General features: G+C 33.4%; 2 protein-coding genes across 2 annotated transcripts; both read left to right on the forward strand.

Moving 5' to 3' along the window:
* The first annotated feature begins 12,142 nt into the window (after window positions 1–12,142).
* LOC146938156 (uncharacterized) lies at window positions 12,143–13,826 on the forward strand. Its single transcript, XM_085757820.1, has 2 exons — window positions 12,143–13,068; window positions 13,153–13,826. The coding sequence occupies exons 1-2, from the start codon at window positions 12,269–12,271 to the stop codon at window positions 13,259–13,261; spliced, it is 909 nt and encodes a 302-aa protein (XP_085613946.1). The 5' UTR covers window positions 12,143–12,268; the 3' UTR covers window positions 13,262–13,826.
* A 2,297-nt stretch (window positions 13,827–16,123) lies between these two features.
* Window positions 16,124–16,846, forward strand: LOC146938157 (uncharacterized). The gene has a single exon (XM_085752166.1). The coding sequence runs from the start codon at window positions 16,158–16,160 to the stop codon at window positions 16,605–16,607; it is 450 nt and encodes a 149-aa protein (XP_085608292.1). The 5' UTR covers window positions 16,124–16,157; the 3' UTR covers window positions 16,608–16,846.
* The last annotated feature ends 8,345 nt before the right edge of the window (window positions 16,847–25,191 follow it).

The raw sequence follows: 25,191 nt of genomic DNA on the forward strand, positions 1-25,191 counted from the left end.
TCAAATTCCATGTTAATTATGTTAATATTACTTCCCCTGAAACTTGTAATATAGGAATATCGAACATGTGTGTGTGTGTGTGTGTGTGTGTGTGTGTGTGTGTGTGTGTGTGTGTATATATGTCGAATTTCACAGATAATACAAGCATTCAACTAGGCAGGGCATACAAGGCAAGGCATGTGCATCACACCCATACACATAAACATAAGCAAACATAAACATGAGCATAACCATAAGCAACTGATGACAGGTCATCTTACGTTATTCTTAGAATGTTTTTCAGTATTTTATAGTAGGAAATAGAAGCAAAAAGGAGGAGTATTAGGACGATTGCCTATGATTTCGGGACTTTTGTAATGTTTTCTATATTTGAGTCTGTTATTCTAGTTTTCCCGAAACATAGCAATTTGAGGGGGTTTTTGAAGTAATTCACGAAGAAATCATGCAAATCGACAAATGAAGAACAATCGAAGATTAGAAAGAACCCCCAATTCCCTTGGAGGTGGAAAGAAATCACTCTTTTCCCTTTGGAACCTTGATTCCCAATCAAGTTCCTTGAAAGAAACCAAGCTATAATCCCTATAGCGTTCTAGCAATCCATGACTCACAAACCATAAAGATTGTTAGAAAAAGTGTTTAATATGAAGAACCAGGGGAGAGAGAGGTTTGAATACTCAAGAATGATAGTTGCAATTGATTAAGTGAGTAGAGATGTGTGTGAGTAAGAGTATATATAGGTGAGTGAGATAGGAGTCAGTTGGGCTCAAAATAACACTGCAAAAAGGGTTTGATTCGAACCATTAAAGTATTGAATCGATTTAATAGTGTAAAATGTGAGAAAGTGTTTAACCTTAGTTTTTTGCAGAAGCACAAAGTATTTGTGCCGAGGCACAAATACGTGGCTAGGTCTATAAAAAGACAGTTTCGGAACAGTTTTATGTGTGGAAATATTTGAATCATGGGGAACAAAAAGAAAGCACTCTTGGGAAAGGGTTGGTTCCTTTTAGAGAGGGATTCATGGGGTAGAAATATAGGGTAATTGAAATTTAGGCATATTAGGGTACCAAAAGAGGAGATCCTTGGAAAATTAAAGGCTCGGGATCGATTCCTTTTGAGGATAGAAACTAGGGTTGGGAAACAATTGTGAACACTTTGGATAGAGAAAATTCGGGAAAAGGGTGGAAAATGAGTTTGCTCTAAATGAGCTAGTTGAAGGTTAATTTCTTGTAATTCTTTGTATATCTTTGTAAAGAACTCATTGATAGTTAATGAAAAGATCTCTCTCTTCCATATGTAGGTCAAATTTGGCGATATTATTTAAAAGTAAAAACTCATGAGATTTGTCATATTAAGAGCTAAGACGATGAATAGATTGATGTCTGTTCAATACAATGTTTATATTTATTTTTTGTTGTTTTGATCAAACATGTATAAATTAAGGCATCATTTCAATTGTAAAAATAAGGATGATAAATAACGTCTATTTCCAAAAGACGACATGGTGGTCGTTGGAGTTTTAAACAATTTTTAAGTTCTAGTACACGATTAACCACGTATGAAAATTGTCCATGTTAGAAGTGTTTGCACATACCAATAAAAACTCATAAATTTTGACAACTACTACTACTCATCACTTTACCTATATTCATCTCTCTACAATAAATATTAATTAATATTATTTCATTATTGAAAATAAAAAGTAAAAAAAATGAAAAGAAACAATGGAAGTAAGTTTTTGATCAAATGATATACTACCTTTGTTCCAAAAACATGTCGCGTTTTTGCAATATGCATATTCACATGACTTATTTTGATCGTATATTTTAACTAATATATAAATAAAAATGTTAATATGTAAAATATTGTTCGATTTCTCTCGATAAATATATTCAAAATATTTAATTTTTATAAGTTTCTACTTTAAATAATTAATGATATTAACAGATAAAATTGTGTATTGATACATGTAAGTTAATTGGCTACGATATGTATTTTAAAACGGAAAAAGTACAACATCCATTTAAACAAACTCCAATTGAGTCAACAAAAGTTACCCTATATATTACACAGACTTGGTAAGTAACTATCCAGTCATATTGAGTGCACGGTTGGTAAGATAAAGGTCAAAATTTAACAAATTTAAAAGCTAGGAAAACATGTTGAAAAAAAAGAGATAAACATGGGCACAACATTTTCATACTACCGAATAACTGCACGTATAATAAAGTGATTGATAAAGTGATTGATGCCACATAGAGAAATGATATTTTGACAACCACTTTTTGATAACTTTTGGACAACTTTCTCTCTCATACTCACATGATATTGTTATCCTCTCTCTTCCTTTTTCTCTCTCCATTGTTTTTGACCAATAAAAAGTGAGAAAAACAAGGTTGTCAACAAAGTTGTCATCAAATAGATGTCAAAATATCATTACTCTGCCACATAATATGCAGATCAATAGTCAATCAAGTTGTGGACAATTAATTTAAAAGAAATTCATGGGTCTGTATTTAAAAATATTTTTATTCAGTTCACATATAAAAACGACTTAGAGGAGAACATTATGAACTTATATATATATATATATATATATATATATATATATATATATATATATATATATGGATTTGCTAGAATACACCCATTAGTTTTTATGTGGGAGTGTTTAAGCAAGCTACACCTTAGGATGCATTTAACCACTTTTTAGTGTTATCACTTGCTAAAGTACTCCTAAAAAATAAGTGGGAGTATTCTAGCAAATGCCTATAGGAGTTGTTAACATACACCCACTTATTTTATAGAAGGTGTGTTATAGCAACATACACTTCAAGGTGTATTTATCAGCTTTTTAGTTATAACTTGCTAAAACCGTCCCACATAAAAACTAATGAATGTGTTTTAGTATATATATATATAGGGGTTTGCTAGGATACACCCACTAGTTTTTATTAAGGTGTGTTTTAGCAAAGATATAACTAAAAAATTGTTAAATACACCTTAAGGTGAAAGTTGCTAAAACACACCTTCTAAAAAATAAGTGGGTGTATGTTAGCAACTCCTATAGGCATTTGCTAGGATACACCCACTTATTTTTTAGAAGGTGTGTTTTAGCAAGTTATAACTAAAAAGTAGTTAAATACACCTTAAGGTGTAGCTTGCTAAAACACCCCCACATAAAAACTAGTGGGTGTGTTCTAGCAAATCCCATATATATATATATATATAGACACACGTGCAATATTATAATTTTTCTTTCTTTTGCTTAAAAGCAAATCTACATGATAATTTTGGATGGTAGTGTAGAGAAATTCTTGGTTGGTCACGGGACCAAGACAGTGTATTTGGTCACAACCAACCAACATGTGACACATTATACCTTTTAAAGAAAGAAGAGAGAGAAAATGGGTTATGTGAAAGAAAAAAAATACAGAAAAGAGAGGGAAGATGGCATCCCTGCCAATGCACCGAGGAAGAAGAGTTCACCGTTGACAACGCCGGGCACGATGACGGAGAAGGCGGTGGCGGCGATGACGACATCAACAGCAATTATGCCAGTGACGGAAAGCGATTCTTTTGAAATTGGCAAAATCTCATACTCTGTCATCAAATTCCATGGAGTTGAAGATAATACAATTTTAAAAAAAAATTACTTATTGGAAATTTGGAATTGATTCGTCTTTCTCTCATCGTCATCCCTCTTATACATATCATACGCAGAAAGAGGAAGAGAGAGCAATTAATTAACTATAATGGTGTTGAAGGATACATTGAGACTCAAGGAAGTTTCTACAATAATGGAAAATAGATGTGGGTGTTTGTTGTAGTGAAGTGCGTTGCTGGTCAGTTTTTTCTAGGCCTGTTGGATTGATTTTTTCCTGTTTTTGATCTGCTGTTTTTGTTTTTTTTCTGCTGATTATCAGATGTTTTTTAGCAGCAGTTTTTTGATTGTTTAGCCTGGGTTCGGTGTGTTGTTTCCAGTGCATTAGGAGTTTTGTTTGCACCAGTTTTGGCTTCGTGTAACAGTGACCACTGTATCAACCATTAAAATCGACGCCGCCACCGCCTTCTCCGACGTTGTCGACGGTGTACTCTTCTTCTTCCTCGGTTCATTGGCAGGAATGCCATCTTCTCTCTCTTTTCTGTAATTTTTTTTCTTTTTTCACATAACCCATTTTCTCTCTCTTCTTTCTTTAAAAGTGTGTGATGTGTCGCATTTTGTTTGGTTGTGACCAAATGCACTGGTTTGGTCCTGTGACCAACCAAGCATTTCTCGGTAGTGTAAACTTTGTAGTGGCAACTTGTAGGGACTGCCCTGACAAGAGCAAATTAGGAATGCATTTTTTTGAAAGAAGGAATGCAGAATTAGGAATGCAAATTAGGAATGCATGTTATGTTGAGTTTGTCTGCTTGGTTGGGGGAGCCATCTTGGACTCACCCACCACTTTCTAAAGCACGATATAAGACATGATAAAAAGGTTTATGACACTAACATAATAGCCATTACTTCCCATCACATTAACTATACATCGGTGTTTTTTTTGACTAAACTATATAATTGAATTTTTGTAAAGAATTTAGAAGTTGAGACAACTTATATTGCCTTCATTTTCTCTTTAAAAAAAATTGTCTTTATTTTTCAATATTTTTGTTTTGATAAAGTAATAATATAGTTCTTTGTTAGTAAAAAAAGAATTTCCTTGTTAATATTTTTGTGGTACTGTTATAAACTTAATTTTTTAGGTCAAATTTATAAATTAAAAAATATAGACCAATTTACAAATTGGCTCTGTCAGTGAAAAAAGGTCCGTAATAAAATAAAAATGTACTTTTTTTTTTTTAAAAAAAACAATGTTTTATTTAAATTTTTTAAAAGATAAAAACATGGTGTCGTATATATGTTGTACACCCAATGGTGAAAATCACTACCGTATACATAAGGAGCCTCAAACCACCATCCCAAAAAAACACTCACCTAACATCAAAAGCAAGAGGACTCAATTCTAATAGACCTAAAAGAAGACAACAGAAAAGGAAAGTGGAAACCTGGGGAGTAATAGGGTAGTACTTAGTAGTACTACTGGGCTATAATTTTTTTTAGACCCATATCTTGGGGAGGCTCAGTCCCATTGAGCGGTTTGCACACCCCAAGGTTCCTGTGCCCTGCTTCTTAGTATGAATTGGTGTATTGCTTTGCTGTAGAATTTAAGTTGTATCCCAAGCCATTGGTGTTGACACTATATATGTTGTGCTTATTCTATGTTAAATATTTTGTAGGGTTTTCTTATCCTATCTTTCTAGTAAATGATCGTGTGGATTGTCTGCTTAGCCATTGGTAGATAATGAGTAGAGTTTTTTCTCTATGAGGTTGGGTTTGGAGTTTTATTATTAATAAACTTGCAAATCATCGAGAAAAAAATGGATTGGGTTCAATCCCACTGTCATAATAATATAGGAGAAATATTTATATAGTAACCATTCTATAAATAAAAAATTATTTAACACACACTGAAAAAATACATATCAACATATTTTAAAAATACATACCATTTCATTCTTTTTTCTTTCATAATTTTTTTTTTCATTTAAATGTGTGTTTAAATGGATTTTATTTAGGTTTATGACTATGCAAACATACGTTTCTCATTTAAAAATACATATCATTTCATTCTTTTTTCTTTCATAATTTTTTTTTCATTTAAATGTGTGTTTAAATGGATTTTATTTAAGTTTGTGACTATGCAAACATACGTTTCGCATATATGTAGTACTTCCTCCAACTACTATTATAAACAAAGATTTCTTTTTTAGATTTATTAAAAAAATGAAATATATAATTTATGATATAAACAATATATATATATATGTGTGTGTGTGTGTGTGTGTGTGTGTGTTACTTAATAAATCTGAGAAAATAAAAAAAAATTGAGAGAAAATAAAAAAATCTATTACGCACTACCAATTTTATTTATAATAGCGAACGCTATCAATTTTAGAATAATAATTACGCACTACCAATTAAAAATATATTAAAGTAATAATAAATAAATGAATAAAAAGAACTCTCACTTGCCATCCTTTACTACATCTAGTGGTCAATGAAAGTCACTAGTTACCAACTTCCTTTGTGTTAGGAGCTACCCAATTATTCAAAGACAAATTAAGACCACACAAATCATTACTCCTCTTAGTTTTATGAAGGCCTACCTAGTTTATAAGTAGGTGAATTCTACGGTACAGTCACCCAAATGACTTTTCCAATAAAGTCAAACATTTTAAATCAGTTTGTGGAAAACCGGCTTTAAAAGTCTAATTAAAATGGAATTTATTAAAGGACCAACAGGGAAGTGTATTTTACAACCCTTTATTTTATGTCCAAACTATCAAGATATTACACTAGTCAAAGCACAAATTAGATGGTGTGATACAACGGCTGAATATTTTTTAGATAAATATTTATATGAAAGCCATGAAAATATAGATCATTTTTTATATAATGAATATAAAGGATTAGCTAAAGATTTAAGGAATAAACTTAAAGAATTAGCTAGATGAGTGAAGAAAATAATACCCTCACAACTAGAGTTAAAGCTTTGCTTGACGAAACCAAGAAATTAAATGAGAGATTTGAAAGACAGATTTCTTTTCTTGAAACCTTACCTCAAATCTATAAACAAAATAATTTGTTTACAAAAGATTATGAGCAAGGATTAGAAAGACCCCATGAAACTTGGGTAAATATGGAAAAAGATTTTCCGTGTTACAATAAAAATGAAAATAATAAATATCCTCATATATATCATTCTTTTAATCCTCAGTTAAACAATATCACTGATATGATTAATTATCTAATAAAAAACTGTTGTAAACAACATCTTTCTCTTCAAGAAGGGGGGAAGAATAAGGAAAAAATCGAAATCGAAGAAAAAACCTTATTTGCTAATTATAAAAGATGAGTATAGAAGAAAACATAGAGTATCAACTCGAAAAATTAGATCAACTTATGACTACTTTAGACATAAGTGAAAAAGATTCCATTAAGGAAGAACCTGAACCTAAAGATCTAGAAGATTTTGTCTACGACTTTAGTTCTGATGATGATTCAAAAGACGATGGAAATTTCGTTAAAATAGAACAATTAGAAATGGGCGAAAGCTCAGGAACAAAAAGAGGACCCTCTTATAATTGGAATGCAGAATTCCATAGGGAATTTTCCCAAGCTAAATACCAAAAAATTCCTATGAGTTATATTCCCAAACATAGTGTAAACGATGGAAGTGGAATTTTAAATATTGATTGTGTTGACAATCTTGTCCAAGCCATAAGAAATTGGTATAATAAAAATACTATCCAGATACAGTTAGATAGCGACTTAAAAGGTCTAAGCCCAAAACAAATTTTTAATTATCTTTTGTGTAGAACAGAAGGTAATGCATATAAATTTCTAGCCGAAAAACCTGAAGAAGAACAAACTGCAGAAAACAGTATGGGAATGATCAATAAAATCTTTGAATGGCTTTTAAATGAATTCAAAGGATGGCAAGATACGGTAGATTCAAATACCGCCTTTAACACTGAAAAATTATGGAGAATAATGAATTTATCCATATGTAACCCTTGTTACATAGAAAATTATATTTGCGAATTTTCACAATTATATTATGACTTAAATAAGGATACTAGAGAAAACCAAAAGGTTGTCGAATTATTTTACCAAAAATTACCTATGTCAATGTCCCAAATAATTCAAACTGAATTTAACAGCGCAGTATCCTCAGGAACAGTTAAAAATACTTTAGGAGCTAGAATTTCTATTCTTAGAAATTGGATGCAAGAACAATGCCTAAAGAAACAATCAAAACGAGATGCACGAATAGGTTTGTGCTGCGATAGAATCCAAGGGAAAATTGGAGCATATGGTTGTGAAAAAACTAGGAAAAGAAGAAAATATCCTAGAAGAAAGAAATTTAAAAGATTTTCCTATGATAAAAAGAAACATAGGAAGAAAAAATTCTATAGAAGAAAAAGAGAATACCCTAGGAAAAATAAAACCTGTCCTAAAGGTAAAAAATCATGTACATGTTGGCTATGCCATGAAACAGGGCATTATGCTAATGAATGTCCAAAGAAAGTTTCTAAAGAAAAGAAACAAGTTTTAAACATGATCTATAGAATAGGTTATGAACCAGTAGAATCAGACTCAGATTCTGATTGGGAGCAACAAAGTTTCTATGAACTTTGTACAGATTCCGAAGATGAGCAAAACCAAGATTTTGAGTAAAGGAAACCCTAGTGCTACCTTTATTAAAATAAAACTTCGTAAAAAGGAGATTTTAGCCTATCTAGATACAGGCGCAACATTATGTTTTGGAAAACGAAACATATCAAGAAATTGGGAAAGATTAGGAAAACCCAAAGAAATAATTGTTGCAGATAAGTCAAAACATCAAATATGGTTTGTTTTGAAAAACATCTCAATTACTATAGAAGGTCATGAATTCTTCATACCAACAATTTATCTCCATGATTCAGGATTAGATTTAATCATTGGAAATAACTTTTTAAAGTTATATGCACCGTTTGTGCAAAATGTTAAAACTATTTCTTTACTTTGGAAAAATTTAGCAAACCCCAAAGAAAAGACAAAAGTTATAACAACAAAAATTATAACTAGAAATGAGATTATCCAATTAATTTCTGAAAATCTTATAAACCTAAAGAGTATTTGGGAAGAAGGTAAATTATTTTTAAATCTTGAAGAAATAGAACAAAAGCTTGATGCTGTATGTTCAGAAGATCCTTTGGACAATCTGAAAAATACAAATCATGAACTTGTTACCATCAAATTACGAGATCCTAATAAGGAGATTAATGTAAAATATAAAATGCCTTATTCAGTACAAGACAAATTAGAATTCCAAAAGGATATAAAAGAACTTCAAGAAAAGAAGTTAATTACTCCATCTGCAAGTCCACATTCAGCACCCGCTTTTTATGTGACAAATCACAATGAAATAAAAAGAGGAAAAGCTAGAATGGTGATAAATTATAAGAAACTCAATGATGCTACAATCGGAGATTCTTATAAATTACCACGAAAGGATTATATTTTGCAAAAAATAAAAGGATGTGATTGGTTTTCATCTTTTGATGCAAAATCAGGATACTATCAAATCAGACTTTCAGAAGGAACTAAGCCTTTAACAGCTTTTTCATGTCCACAAGGACACTACCAATGGAATGTTCTTCCATTTGGACTAAAACAAGCACCATCTATATACCAAAGATTTATGGATAATGCTCTTAGAGGATTAGAACATATATGTTTGGCATATATTGATGATATTTTAGTTTTTACAAAAGGAACTAAAGAACAACATCTTAAAGATGTAGAAATTGTTTTAAATAGAATTTCAGAAAAGGGAATTGTTATTTCAAAAAAGAAATCACAATTAGCCAAAAAAGAAATCGAGTATTTGGGCCTTATTTTTAAAGAAAATGGCACCCTCGATTTATCTCCACATGTTCAGGAAAAAATTCAAGCTTTCCCTGATGAATTGAAAGATCGAAAACAAATTCAAAGATTTTTAGGATGTTTGAATTATATTGCCAATGAAGGATTTTTCAAAAATTTGGCAACTGAAAGAAAGATTTTACAGAAAAAGATATCTGAGAAAGTTCCATGGTCATGGACTGAACAAGATACTCTAACTGTAAAAACTATTAAAAGAAAAATTAAAGTTTTACCCAGCTTATACAATCCGACAGAAAATGATTTTTTAATTGTTGAGATTGATGCTGATAAAACAACCTGGGCAGGTTGTATGAGAGCTCTACCTAATGGTAAAGCGATACTGAATCTTGATGATTCGGGAAACTATGTTGATGATGTAACCCATCAACAAGGAATGAAAGATACTGGAGCAACCCAGTACGCTAAGTCTAGTAGCTCGAAAGAGAAATTAGACAAACTCTCTGATTCATCAGAAAAATTAGTATCAAAAGATACTAAGATTGATTATTCTTATGAAAATATTAAAAATAAGATAAAAGATGAAGATCTTTTACTTTGTAAATATGTTTCAGGATCATTTACAGATACCGAAACAAGATATCCAATTCATGAATTAGAAACATTGAGTTGTGTTAAAGTTTTAACAAAATGGCAAATGGAATTAATTCCAACCAGATTTTTATTAAGAACAGATTCCAAATATGTAACTGGATTTTGGAAATATGACCTTCGTGTCAATTATAAATATGGAAGACTTGTAAGATGGCAGATGAAACTTCAACCGTTTCACCCATATATTGAATATATAAAATCTGAAAAGAATTGCTTCGCAGATGCATTGACAAGAGAATGGAAGCAGCTATAAAGACATTGCAGAATTCTCTCAGGCAAAAGCAGGAGCAAATTGCCTCTGCAAAAAATCGTCTAGAAACTCTTCTTTCTGAAGAGGGGGAGATGATATTAACAATTCAAAACCTTGAAAAACTATGCAAAAAAGAAACATCAACAGTTTCAGAATCTAAAAATAGTGAAAACTGGGATCTGCTTGGTCAAGATTCTGGAAAGTTCAACTACTATGTAAAATACTCAGCTCCAAAAGAGTCAAACATCCCAATTGAGTCAATAGAACCAAAAGGATGGAAATCCCCAACAACTGTCCTTGCAGATTTACCAAAAACATCTTGGGCTGATAAAGTCGAAGAAGATGAAAGAAAAAATGGAAAAGAAAAAGAACCCATTGATCAACAAACAAGTCAAAAGATTGACAGTCAACTTGGAGGCAAAAAGAAAGCTTATGTAATTTTTGATGGACCTATGAAAGGTATCTACCAAAACTGGGAAACCACAAAGTTACATACAAATGGCAAAAATGTCAGATACAAAGGGTATGAGACCCTTGAAGAAGCAAAAACAGCCTACAACGCTGTTTACAAGGAAGTTGCAACAGCAAACAATATAGTCCAGCCATCAAAAATGGAGACTAAGAAGAAAATATCTGTAGATAGAATTATCTATGGAGAAAGTAAATTTGTTAAAGAAGTCACCATTGGAGACTACTACAAAAACTGGAGATGGTTAACCAACTACTCAGAAGAGTTAAAAACAGAATGTTTTTATCCTAGCAACAACGGGATAGAAGTAAAAGCTGTAACAGTCCCAGGCGTAGGAAAAGAATTAGTCAGATCATTCTATGATTGTGGAATGATTAAAACAATGTATCTTCAAGAAGATGCAGGAAGAAAAATTCATGAACTAGAACTTCTTCCAAAAGATATAGGCGAAATCGCTTATAAGTTCAACAATAGCTTCGCAAAAGGTAAAGAGTTCTTTTTATCTTTTACTTCAACTTATCCATGGTTTGAAGACGATGAAGTTATTAAAGCCAGACACTTAATCAAGATTGGCATTTCAAATCATTCATATCCAACAAATGATGGAAGAGATGTAGATCCAAGACCAGAATGTTTTCTGCATCAAATGGAAAAATTCTATGATGCTCTCATCAGATTTGGAGTAAAATTACCAAACTTCAGGGTAATCACTGCAAAAGGAAGTTTTCTAGTCTATAGTGATTCAAGGAAACAAGCAAAAGAAGAGCATCTTCAGCAAATCCTAAAGTTTGAAGAAAACTTTAGTGGGCTTGAAGCAGACTTGGGCCATCTACCCGACCCAATCCAACAGGAGTGCTGCCGACACTTTCAAAAATACAAAGGACACCAATGCAAGTGGTGCGCAAAGGACATGAAAAACGTGGCCGACAAAGAATCGTTGTATGATAGTGACATATCACCAAATAACGAAGAAAATGTAGAAAGTTAGTGGGCATGGGACCCATTTAGAGATAGGCCTTATCTCTAAGGCAATTATGTAATCTACTTTTCTGTATTTTCTTTATTTCTTTTGTCGTATAGTAAGCTGTAACCAGCTGTAAGGATGGAGACGTAGTACCTATCTGTAAGTCTCTATGCCTATAAATAAGAGCCTTGAAGCTCATTTGTAAGCACCATGTTTTGAAGCAATATAAGTTATATCGTTTGATATGAGCTTGCCTCTTAGTTTTAAGAACTAGTGGTCCTATAGTAGTAAAACACTATAGTTGAGAATTCTTGAGGTAATACTCTGGAGGAATTCGCCCTGAGTTGGGATAAACTCAATACAAGCAGAAAAAACTGCTGAAGATCAGATTGCTGAAGCAAAACAACCCATATTTCTGAAGAAAAATCAGGTATGAATTTATCAAAATTATTATAAAATATGTCTGAAGTTTCATATTTTGAAGGAACATCTAGTTATCATGCTGATAGCATAATAGATAATAAAATTGAAGAAGCAGATTTGTCTTTAACTGCTGAAGAAAATTTTAAAAGAAAGTTTAGTAAACTTAAGGAATTTCTGTCAAGAAAAAATATTCTAAAATTCGGAATAATGGTAGGAGAGGAAGCAATTCCAATTGAAACAACTAATGGAAAAATAGTTATATCAACTATAGATAAACAACAAATCGATAAAAGACTTGGAAAATTTTCTGAAAACGAGAGAAAAAAGATTGGTTATATTCATATATCAACCATTCAAATTCTAATCAAAAGTACCTTCATGAAAGGTATTGATTCACCTCTAGAAATAGCTCTAGAAGATTCTAGAATTAGAAATAAAAAACAAGCAGTAATTGCAAAAGGAAATTGTAATCTAAAATATGGAAAGATAAAATTTGATATAAACTTACAGATGGGATTATCCCTAAAAGATATAGATTTGAATAAATCTATAGTTTTTCATTATAAGCTAAAAGATTCAACATTTATGAAAGAAGGTAATCATCCTTTTACAATTTACTACAGAATTAATTATGCTTTGAGTAATTCACATCATAGCATAGAATTCATAGGAAAAGAAACAATTCATATTGATGAGTTATTTACACCATTAATTACTTTGGAAACACCAATATTTAAAGATATCACGAGAAATAGTTTTTCTCTGATAGAAGCAGAAAAGAATATGTTTGAAGAAACAGAAAAACCGTTGTTTAGAAGCCAAAGTCTTCGAATAACATCACCAAACAAAAATCAAAAAGATTTTAGCAAATCATTAAGTTCTCAAACCATATTTGAAGATGATACTTCATCCTCATTCGAACCACCTAGAAAGGATTTCGAAATAAGCAGAGAAAAAGAGCTTAAGGATCTGCATGATTCTATAAAAACTCTATCGATACAGGTTAATAAGATTAATCAAAGACTATAAAAAGTCAAAATGCCTGGTCTAACTCTTAAATCAGAATTAATACTTTTTAAAACTAGGTTACAACATCTAGTAAGTGATATAGAATGGTATTATGATCTAATATCATACAAACAAATAATATATAAAGCTCAAACTTTAATGAGATCTCATATAGATTTAATTGAAGATCTGGTAGAAGAAATGCAAGAAAATCTCACAGAGATTCAAATGAAAAGAGCAAAAATTCTTTTAGAACCTTTTTGGGGCTTAGAAGGAATTGAACACCTTATAAACGAAGCTCGAGAAAAAGATAAAGCTCGAGAAAATTCCGCTGGTAATTCTGCTGAAAATCTATAATGCCTGGATTAAATCTAAAAACAGAGTTACAACTCTATAAGCAAAGACTAGAAGAAATAATTTCTGAAATAAATTATCAAAATACAAGAATTATATTAAAACAAATTCTTTTTGCTTCACAAGATTTAATAATCTACCATGTAGGTTATATTTCTAATTTATTAGAAGAAATAGAAGATTCGAATACTCTTACAAGTATTCAGCAAGAAAAAGCAAAAAGACTTTTAGAACCCTTTCAAGGTTTAGAAAAAATCGAAAAAATGTTAAAACAAATAAAAACTGATCAAATGCTAGAACAAGAAAACCTCCGCTGGAGAATCAACAATTAAGATATGCCTGGACTAGATCTTATAACAGAATTAAGACTCTTCAAGAAAAGGCTAGAAGACATAGTCTTTGAAATAGAATTATATTATGAAAGAATTGTTTTTAAACAAACTCTTTACAATTCTAGAGAATTTGTTATACATCATATAGAATATATTGAAGATCTATTAAGAGATACAGAAGATTTAGAAAATCTTACTCAGATACAAAAACAAAGAGCTAAAACACTTTTAAAACCTTTTCAAGGATTAACTAAAATCGAACAAATGATAAACGAAGTTCGAAAAAATTCCGCTGAAAACCCCACTCCAAACCTGGTATCAGAGCCGGAAACACAATCCTAAGGGATAAACATGAAAATAAAAATAAAAAAGAAATTAAAAAATATTTTTTATATAAAACAAAAGCTTTTTAAAATCGTTTTTCCAAATAACCGATTTAAAAAGACATCCACGTGGCACTCTTCTATTAAGCCACATAAGCGACTTTTCCAGAAAAGTCATACAAACAACTGCACCATAGCAGTCCCCTTATAAGTATTGAAAACAAGAACACTATCTTCTCAAGAAAGAAAAAAAAAAACAAGAATCATATGGTCCGTACATAATTAAGTGATGATGATTAGGGAGCACATATTATTGTAATCTACGGCCAACATTACCATGAATACAATTATTGTAGAGTACAACTTTTTTTCAGTTCTAGTTTCTCTTCCATTATTATAATCACATATTACATGAAAAATCCAATTTAAAAAGTAATGATAAATTATTCAAGAACATCAAAATCCAGATCCAAAATTAAGAACAACCGTGAAATCAATCTTTTTTCGGAGATCAGAAACATCGGCGAATAGGAACACCAATGGAAAACATCGGCTATGGGAATACTAACGACAAACATTGACTATTGGAACATCAACGACAAAATAAGAGACGTCGTTAGATCTTCTCATCTTCCCGGCAAAGAAATTCACATCGTTAAATTTTCCTTTCTCAACTACTTTCGATTTTTCCGACCTAAACGTCGTCGGTCGATAATCCTCTGTGAGAGGGGGCGGAAAAAATTGCATGGATCCATGGAATGGGTTAGAGGATGAAGATGAGTATCCACAATTTAGGAATGAAATTAGGGGAAAAAAATCAACCATGTCGGTCACTAAAATAAGAGATTTAATATTTGCTAGTGATTTTGATCCATTGGATCATAAAAGATCCTCTCATCCTCATATAATAAAGAGTCTGTTAAAATATATTTGTATGAGTTTTTTTTATTTTTTTTTTGGTTACATTTGTATGAGTTTTAGTTGCTATAATATGTTTTTTTTTCTTTTAATTAATATTTAATAGATGGTAAATGTCATCCGACAAAATTAAGCACATTGTTTTTGGGTGAGGCATGTGCACGTGATTGTGAATAAGTAATGGCCAAACAGCATCTACACTCAAAGATCCCTTTCGCTAATTTTTGTTCACACAGAACTACTCTTATGTCTTGAGATTCCTAATTAAACCCTTTTCACACCATACCCTTTGACTTTGACACTCTTCCACTACTATATCGGCTGCTGCCCTACCTTCATAAATTCTAACCATAAAATTCTTGAATATGTGAGTATGGTTAGAAAGGAATAATAGAGTTCAAATTCCAACTCAACCAATCTTTTATCATTACTTATCTCTCAATCGAACATCGAATAAATGAATAATTAAACATAATATATGAAATAGGATTAGAGAAATGCTAACATATGCCTAAGAGTATATCTTAAGGTATCAAAGATAGAAATTATGTTAGAAATTGTGCTAATTTATTTCTCACAAAATTGAAATTTAATGTTTCTCAATAAATATATGCTCTTTGTAGAAACTTTAATATGTGCCCTAAGATCATATGTTAGCATGACCCTTATGATTAAATCCTCTAATATTGGTTTTTTGGTCAACCAGATCCTAGAGCATCAATTTTGTACAAACTAGTATACATACTAAGATCAATTTGTGCATATAACTACTAGCTTTCCGTGGTGAGTTTATTAGTAGGATTTATCAAAAGTTTTTGGACTAAAATTATTTGACTATCATTATCATTAGACAATAACCAAAGAACAGCTACCACCTCTAGCATGGGCTCCACTTTCTCCACTACTTTCCACCTAAGAAAATAAATAAAGGAAACAACCACCTTCCTCCAATTAAATAATTCAACTCTGACTCATTCTCCATTCCATTCCATGCATCTTCATTTTGTTCTCTCCTATATATCACCCAACTCTCTTCAAACTTTAAAAGAAATCTCCCTCTTTCTCTCCCTCTCTCTCTTTGCAAAACCTAAGCAACACTCAATTAAAAAAGTTGCAAATAAAAAAAAAACTATTGCAAAACCAAAAATGGGAAACTGCATGAAGCATCAAAAATACGCGACGGACGACGAGGATGATTGGGATTTTCATGCATCAGAAGGTGACTCTCCGGCCAAAAGCAACTGTGCCGGTGCCAAAGCAACGACTGAGGTGAAGATCAAGATTACAAAGAAGCAGTTAGAAGAGTTGTTAAGCAAAGTGGACATAAAGGAGTTGAGAGTGGAGCAAGTTTTAGCCCAATTGATGAACCATAGTAATGGCTTCGAATCACTTCAAAGATCTTGGAGACCTGCACTTCAGAGCATCCCTGAAGCTGATTGAGCTTGAATTAGATTAGTTTAGGTATATGAAGTTGATGAAGATAGGTATTGGCCTATTGGGTCAATCTTGCTTTTTCATTTCATTGAAAGAAAAAAAAATAGGGAATTTGAGAATTTCTATTGTACTATGTAGGAAAATTAAATGGTTATTACATTCTCTTATTCTTTGTACATACAAAAAGAAATGGATTTCATGTTGTCACACATTTACATATATGGTTACATATCTCATTCATCTAATTTGATCAAACTGTTTATATTTCGAGATAAATATTTCAATGAAAGTAAATTGTGTGGTGTGGAAATTATATGTACTGTCCAATCCTCTATTCAATGGCCAAGATTGCATACATTTTTCTCTCAAGTTTTGCATGTTTGTATAATTATAGAGAATATGAGAGAAAACTCTAATACCCTTTTTCTCTACTTGTTTCTTGTTGTCAATTGTTAAGTTTTCAAGTTTTTTGTCTACTTTTCTTTGAATTGTGATTTTCTTGGATACATGTATGAGATCTCGTTTTCCCTGTAATCATCTGCTTAATCACCTTGTGGTGGACAGAGTGGTTACCAATTTATCATCCATAAAATATTAAATTTGAATGCATGGGTGCTTTTCTTGATTTGTTTTGACCATTTTGGATTTTAATTCTTAAATATAAGTAAAGTAGTTGTATTTGCCTTGTCACAAATTTGGAGTTATATAATTTGGGTCTTTGTTAATGGTGGCATTCCAAAGTGGACCATATAAAAATTTGGTTTACAGTCACCGATACACAATTAATAATTAATATTCTTATATTTATTAAATAAAATAATCAAATGAATGTGATGGACGGACTCACAAGTAACCACCCCCTTTAAAAAAAAAAAGTTACCACTCATCATCAAGGTGAATGGTAGTATGGTATATGGAGTTGGAAAATCTAAGAAGTTTGTTGGATGCTTATTATTTATAGACTCAAGCGTTTTATGTACATGAATTCATAAGTTAAGACTAATAACGTTTACATCAATAATATAAATTAAACAAAGTGTTATGAATATATGTATTAGTGGGATGTCCATCCATTACCCTTTCATATGATTGTAACTCCCAATAATAAGTGGATTGTAAAGTGTCTATTCATTCACCTATTTGTGTCCTATAAATAGGACTTATAATGCAATGTAAAGGGACACTTGTGAAGTAATGCAGTACACTCTTATGTTCTCTCTTTGTTTGTTTCTCTCTGTTATTATATACTTTATAATATCTTGCAATGTTAAGGATCAATTTTATAACACGTTATCAGCACGAAGCTCTATCAATCGGAGGATGCTTGCTCACGCTTGAAATCATGGTAGTGTGAAGGTGAGAAAAACACAAGAAGGGGGGTTGAATTGTGTTTTGGAAAATTCTTCGTTTCTCCTAAAACTGAACACACTTGATCAGAAGCTAAGTGAGACAGCTTCTGAAGTGATTATCAGAATCTAAATGCAGCGGAATAAAACAGAGAGAGAGAAGAAGAACGACACAAAGCAATTATACTGGTTCCTTCCACAATCCGGAAGTAGTCCAGTCCCCCTTGCACTTCCAAGGAGATTTCACTAAGAGTAATATCTGATTACAATTGCTCAAGCACACAAGCTAGAGACTTCCTTTGCTCAAGCACACAAGCAAGAGACTTTCTTTGCTCAAGAACACAATCAAGAGACTTCCTGCTCAAGCACAACTGCAAGAGACTTCTAACTAAACAAAATTACACAGAAAATTGTTTAAGGTTGAACACTTGATATACAATCAGAGGTGCTCACAATACAAATCAGATACAGACTCAATGACTTAAGAATTTCTAAGATAAGACTTTGAGACACAGAAATTCTAAGTGAATGCAGAACAATTTCAGCAGAGGTTTGGCACTTGTATGAGAGTCTTTCGTTTAGCGTTCTTGCATTACCAATTCTCTAAGTCTTCACTCCTTTATATAGAGGTGTGAAAGAGACGTTGTGAAATTGCCAGCACATCAAAGAGTCGTTGTTGAAGCTTGATCTTTCACCAATGATATTTTGCCTGATTTGGTTGTTGTCCTATGAAGAACCAATTTGAAATCCATTCCTTATCCAAAGGAACATCTATGCAGGCGAAGCCGTATTCTGGAGCTGTTTTCTTGTCTTGTAGCGTGGACACAAAACAGAGTAGTGGAGAAGGTGATTGTACTGTTCGTACAATAGTACAATGTCAACGCTTTCATCCAAATTGCAAGCACATGCCTTCAAACATCTTTGAAATGACCGTTGCAAAATTCCACTAATCTTTTGTTGTGTTTTCGAATCTAATAGACAGCTTTTGCAGTGATGATTCTTCAATCCTTGAATCTTTTGCAAATCCAGTTGATCTTCAGCTTCTGGTGAAATGACTTCTGATGAGGCAGCTTCTAATAACATAGCTTCTGATGATGCAGCTTCTGAATGATACAGCTTCTGATAACGCAGCTTCTGATGATGTGGCTTCTGGACCTCTTGTCTTCAGGAGCACTGTTCTTCAGGAGCGCTTTACTAACTTCAGGAGGGGCTTTTCTTCAGGAGCGCTTTTCTCTTCAGGAGCGAGTTGCCTTCAGAAGCACTAAGCTTCAATTATTGTTGATTCCTTTAGCTCTTCATTTGCTCATTCAGAACCAATAAATGATGTAACTTTTTAATTAAGGTCCTGTACACTTGAACAAATATTAGCTAGTCCAATTTACAATTTTTAATACCTTGTTATCATCAAAACTCTTTAAGGTTTATTGTTAAACACATTTTGTTCCAACAATCTCCCCCTTTTTGATGATGACAAACAATAGTATTTAAAATTGATCAATTGTTGTTAATCCAATTAACAAGTTGACTTTGGGGTTCTGAGGTTTTAAGCTCAGAATCTGAGGTTTGTAAGCTCAAACTCCCCCTGAGTCTGATAGTCTTTAAGGTGAGGTTTGTAAGCTCCCCCTAAGTTCTATCCAAGTTAATTAAATTCATTTTTAGCGCAATAAAAATCTTAGAGCTTTAAAATGAAATAAGTTATAGATGAGAAGAGTGGTTCAATTAATTTTATTTGAAATTTGATACTCCCCCTTTTTGATACACCTTTCTTTAGGTAAGACAAAAAGTTATAAGTTTTTCAAAATTTTCAAATATCATTAATGGGGCTCAGAGCCTTTAAATACTATCACATATACTCCCCCTTTTTTCATTATCAAAAAAATAATAAAAAATTAAGACAAAAAGATTTGAGAAAAATTCAAACAATAAGAGAGTATAATAAAGTATCAGAACCTATAATCTATCTAAAAAAAATAGCCAAGCAATGAGTATATAGATGAACAAAACAAAGTATTCAGGCATTCAAGAATCAGAACCATGAAGGATTCAGAAGCAGTAAGAAACTTAAGATAAGAAGTGATCAGAAGCAGGAAATAGACAGGATTAAACAAACAACAAACAATATATAAACACTAAGGTGTGCAACTAAGGTTTGGTTTGAAGTAGTTTCCTCATCCTCTCCATTTCTTCAGCTTGTTGCTTCAACTGATCTTCAAGAAATTGTTGCTTCTGGAGAAGCTCTAATTCCCTTGTCTTAGCTTCTTGCTGTTGCTGTGCCATCTTCTGCCTCAGAAGCTTGAACATCCTTGCGTCTCTGGTCAAATATTCCATTTCAGAGAAGAAAGGCTTGTTTGCCAGAAGCAGTCTAGGACTTCTGACTCCGAGTCTTTGCATCAGGTTCTCCATTAACCTTCTTACAGAAGCTTCCTTGATTCTGATGCACTTGGCCTTAACAGCTTCTATTAACTCTGCAGCTCTGTTTTGAAGTGATGTTCATGCTTCTTCATATGCATGGGTGAGATCAATTGTCCTTCTTTGATCCACCAGACCATGCATTTCAGAAAGAATCTTGAGTAGCTCATTGTCAAAACGTTCAGATTCCAGGATGTCCAGGGGTGGTTGTTCAAGGGTTTCCAGGTCAGAATCATTAAGAGTATTATCTTGAACAAGGATGGATTCTGGAATTGTGAGTTGTTCAGCTTGGGTTGAGGTTGATGGTTGATCAGGATCAATGTCCATGGGAGTGTGTTGGTGAGAGGTTTCTTCTGGTTGTTGGTTAAGTGGGGAGTTGGTTTCAGTTTCGGTTGGTGGTTGATGTGGTGAAGTTGATGTTTGAGAGTTGAGTTGGGGGTCAATGTTAACAGTTGGTGATTGAGGTTGTGGAGGTGATGTAGGTTTAAGTGGTTCAGGTGGTTATTGATGGGGGCTTTCTGAAACAACATTTTCAGAAGCAACTCCTTCTGGAGTTGCTTCAGAGGCTTTCTCTGAGTTAGGTTTGACTAGTGGTAATTCACCTGAACAGTGAAGAGCAAGATTTTCTAAGACAGAAGTGTCTTCTTCTTGCTCAGTTGCTTGTGGTGAAAAGGGTGAGATGGGGGTAGAGGTGACTGGAATCTGACATACCTTGACATCTCCTGAAGTGGTAGCACCAGGTGCTTTTAGAACCGCTTCTGAAGCTTTAACAGCCACTTCCTTGACTTCTTCAGACTTCTTCTTGAAGAATTCATCACAATGTTCAAGGCCTGAGGCTTTAAGCCTTTCATCCCTATCCCTTCTCTTCTTAGCTTCCCTTTCCTGCTGTTCAGCTAGCATCTGAGTAGCTTCTTCATCAGCCTTCTTCTTCATGTCAGAGGTAACTTCCATCATTGGAGTGAAGATTGTCCCAGATGCTTTCTTCTCGTGCTCTTTTGATTTTATCCCATCAAGAGCTTTGTTCAGATGCTCTTCTGTGATGATGGACTCTGATTTGCCCTTACTTCTTTTTATGGGAATAGAAGCAGCCCTAATTCTCTTCTTCTCCATTATATCTGCTAACTTAAAATCAGCAATTTCCTTAGTCATTTTGGCCTTGGCAGGAGTCAGCTCAACCATAGAGATTTTCATATCAACAGGTGCCTTTTTCTTCTTCAGCTTGGGCTCAGCTTCTTCCATTTCCAACTCATCCATAGCTTCATTCAGTTTTTCTTTGTGATAAACTGTTTCAGCTTTCCCTCTCTTTCTCTTAGCAACCTTCTGTTGCTTGCCCTTATCAGTAGCTGCTTCTGATGCAGTAGCTCCCTTAACCTTCTTTCCTTTACCAGGAGCAGCTTCCTCCTGAGGGCTCGCATCTTCCTCCAGGACGTACTTAGCTACTGATTTAGCTAAGATTTCAGGATTGCTTTCCTTAAAAATTGAAGGAAAGTCCCTGATAATCTCAGTTTCTTTTGTGGTCATCTCCAACCACTTTTCATCTGCAGGGGTTTCTTTGATAAACTTCATAGAAGATAAGCTTCTGCTACTGATAGTCCTTTCAGCAGTAGAAACTTCGAAGCATCTATCAGAAGCACTCCTTGTCTTTTTCAAGAAATCCACCACCCTTCCTTGATAAAAGATCTCAGATAGCAATCTTCCATAGGGCACTTGTTTCCTTCCTCTAATAGTGCCTTCATTTATAGCCCAGCAGAGATGATCCATGACATATCTTGGGAAATTTATTTTATCCAAAATAGCCATGAAGTAAATTGCTAGCTTCTGTTGGTTGTTGGGTTGATCAGACCCTCCTGCTCTTTGAAAGAAGCAATCATTACTGAATTTCATTAACATCCTGTTGTGAATTTTCATTTCAGAAGGCTTAGCCTCTTTGTTCCCATCTAGAAGAGTGTTGTAGTACCCTTTGAGCAGGACATCTTCCTTCTTGACTATTTCTTGAAATCTTCCCTCTGCATCCACTCTACAAGCTTTGGCTATAACATTCTCAATGATGGTTATAGGAATGCCCATCACTTCAGACCTTATTTCTAAGCTTTCAAAAGAGGTAGGATTCATATCCATGGTCATTTTCCCTTTCTTTGACCCAGCTTGTTTACCAACAACCTTTGCAGGCTTTCCATTGTACACTTCAGCCCTTAACCAGAAATCCTTGACAAAGTTCACATAAGTTGGCCCATTCAGCATCTTGAAATACTCAGATAGCTTCTGAGGTTCTACTAAACTTTCCATATCTACTTCGTACTTCTTAAGTGAGGCGAAGTCCACCGGTGATTCTATTTGAACTATTAAGGATTTCCATGGAATATCCATAGTCTTCTCTTTGTACACGGACCCAGATTCTGATGCGCCTTGCATGCTTGAAGTAGATTCTGAAACTTTTGAGCTTGATGATGCCATTTGATGATGATTGAAGAAGATGATGATTTTAGGGTTCTAGGGTTGAGAGAATGCGCTTACTTCGCAAAAGGTTTGAAAGCAAATGTGTTTGTTGTGAGTGAGTAGTGTGTGAATTGACAAAGTGTTAAAAGTAAAACGATTGCAATTCAAAAGAGACAAACAAACATAACATTAATGACAAAATTGGGGGCGCGTGAAAAGTACTTTCGAAGCTATTAAATCATCATTTCCCTTTTTAGTTATATACCAATACATACAGGCCACGTCAGAAGTTCACAGAGTAACTACCAAGTTAGTGGGCCAGAAGTTACCATAAAAAGTAACTCCCAACGTTTCCACTAACTCTACTATTCAGAAGCATAAAATCCAGCTTCTGGACTTCAGATGCTGACGTCATCATCAGAAGCGAGTTTTCCTCAGAACCTCAATAAAGAGCTTCTGATGGACTACTGCTTCTGAACTAACTTCAGAACCTAAAATCCTATTCAGGAGCAAGCAATCATTTAATCAGACACAAAGTGCATGTTCAAATTTTTCTTTATAAAATCAAATCTTTCAACAGTTAAAGGCTTAGTAAATATATCAGCCCATTGATTTTCAGTATCAACGAATTGTATATCTAAAATTCCTTTTTGAACATAATCTCTGATAAAATGGTGTTTGATTTCAATGTGCTTAGCTCTTGAATGCAAAATTGGATTTTTAGACAAACAAATAGCAGCAGTATTATCACAATAAATGGGAATACTGTTAGCAGTTATCTGATAGTCTTCCAACTGATGTTTCATCCAAAGTAGTTGTGTACAACAACTTGCAGCTGAAATGTATTCTGCTTCTGCTGTAGACATAGCAATAGTTGTTTGTCTTTTGCTAGCCCAGGATATAAGATTATCACCCAGAAATTGACAATTGCCACTGGTTGACTTTCTTTCAATCCTATCACCAGCATAATCAGCATCACAGAATCCAATTAGCTTATAATTTAAGGATTTCCTATAAAGGAGTCCAAGATTAGTTGTTCCTTTCAAATACCTGAAGATTCTCTTGACAACAGTCATATGAGATTCTCTAGGATCTGATTGGAATCTTGCACACAAGCATACACTAAATAAAATATCTGGCCTAGATGCAGTAAGGTATAACAAAGAACCAATCATACCTCTATACAGCTTCTGATCAACTTTAGCTCCTTCATCTTCTTTTCTTAAGGTGCACGTAGGGTGCATTGGAGTGTTCATCACTTTACAATCTTCAAGCTTGAACTTCTTCAGAAGCTCCTTTGTATACTTTGATTGATGAACATAGACTCCATTTTTGCATTGATTAATTTGAATGCCCAGGAAGAACTTCAGCTCTCCCATCATGCTCATTTCAAATTCATCCTGCATTAACTTAGAAAATTCCTTGCAAAGAGATGCATTAGTAGAACCAAATATTATATCATCAACATATATTTGCACAACAAGAATATCTTTCCCAAGGGTCCTTCTGAAGAGTGTTGTATCAACTGTTCTCTTTTAAAATCATTTTTGATTAAGAAATTACTTAGTCTATCATACCAAGCTCTGGGAGCTTGTTTCAAGCCATATAGTGATTTCTTCAGTTTAAAAACATGGTCAGGATATTTAATATCCTCAAATCCAGGAGGTTGCTTGACATACATTTCTTCTTCTATGACGCCATTAAGAAACGCACTCTTGACATCCATTTGATATAATATTATGCCATGATTAACTGCATAGGAAAGAAGTAACCTGATTGCTTCCAATCTTGCAATTGGAGCAAATGTTTCAGTGTAATCAATGCCTTCTTGTTGACTATACCCTTGTGCAACAAGTCTGACTTTGTTTCTTGTTACTTCTCCTTGCTCATTCAACTTGTTTCTGAATACCCATTTTGTTCCAATAATGTTCTTGTGCTGAGGTTTGGGTACCAGATCCCACACATCATTTCTTTGAAATTGATTCAACTCTTCTTGCATAGCTAAGATCCACCCATCATCTGAAAGTGCTTCATCAACTGTTGTAGGTTCAATCATTGAGATCAGTCCAATCATTGATTCTTCTTGTCTAAAGAATGATCTTGTTCTTCTTGGACTATCTTTGTTTCCAATGATTAGTTCCTCAGGATGTGAAGATTTGTGCTTGAAAGTGTTTCTGGGAGGATCTTCTTGATGTGAGCCATCTTATGCTTCATCAGAAGCAGTTTCATCTTGCGCTTCTGATGTGGGTTCAGCTTCTGGACTTTCTTTAGATTCAGCTATCTGATCAGGTTCTGGAGTAGCTTCAGGAACATGTATCTCTGCAACACATTCATCCTGCTTTGAAGTTTTATCTTCAAGCTCTTTGTCATCAAATTTAACGTGCATAGATTCTTCAACA

Source organism: Medicago sativa, chromosome 3 (genome assembly GCF_051527215.1).
Source record: "Medicago sativa cultivar Bolivia chromosome 3, Bolivia_mono, whole genome shotgun sequence".
Classification (NCBI taxonomy): Eukaryota; Viridiplantae; Streptophyta; class Magnoliopsida; order Fabales; family Fabaceae; genus Medicago; species Medicago sativa.

Excerpts from the sequence above, each read along its gene's own strand:
- LOC146938156 (XM_085757820.1), top strand. The coding sequence starts at position 12,269 with ATGTCTGAAGTTTCATATTTTGAAGGAACATCTAGTTATCATGCTGAT. Across the intron at positions 13,069-13,152 it reads AGCCAAAGTCTTCGAATAAC|ACCACCTAGAAAGGATTTCG; the intron begins ATCACCAAACAA and ends ATCCTCATTCGA.
- LOC146938157 (XM_085752166.1), top strand. The coding sequence starts at position 16,158 with ATGCATCTTCATTTTGTTCTCTCCTATATATCACCCAACTCTCTTCAA.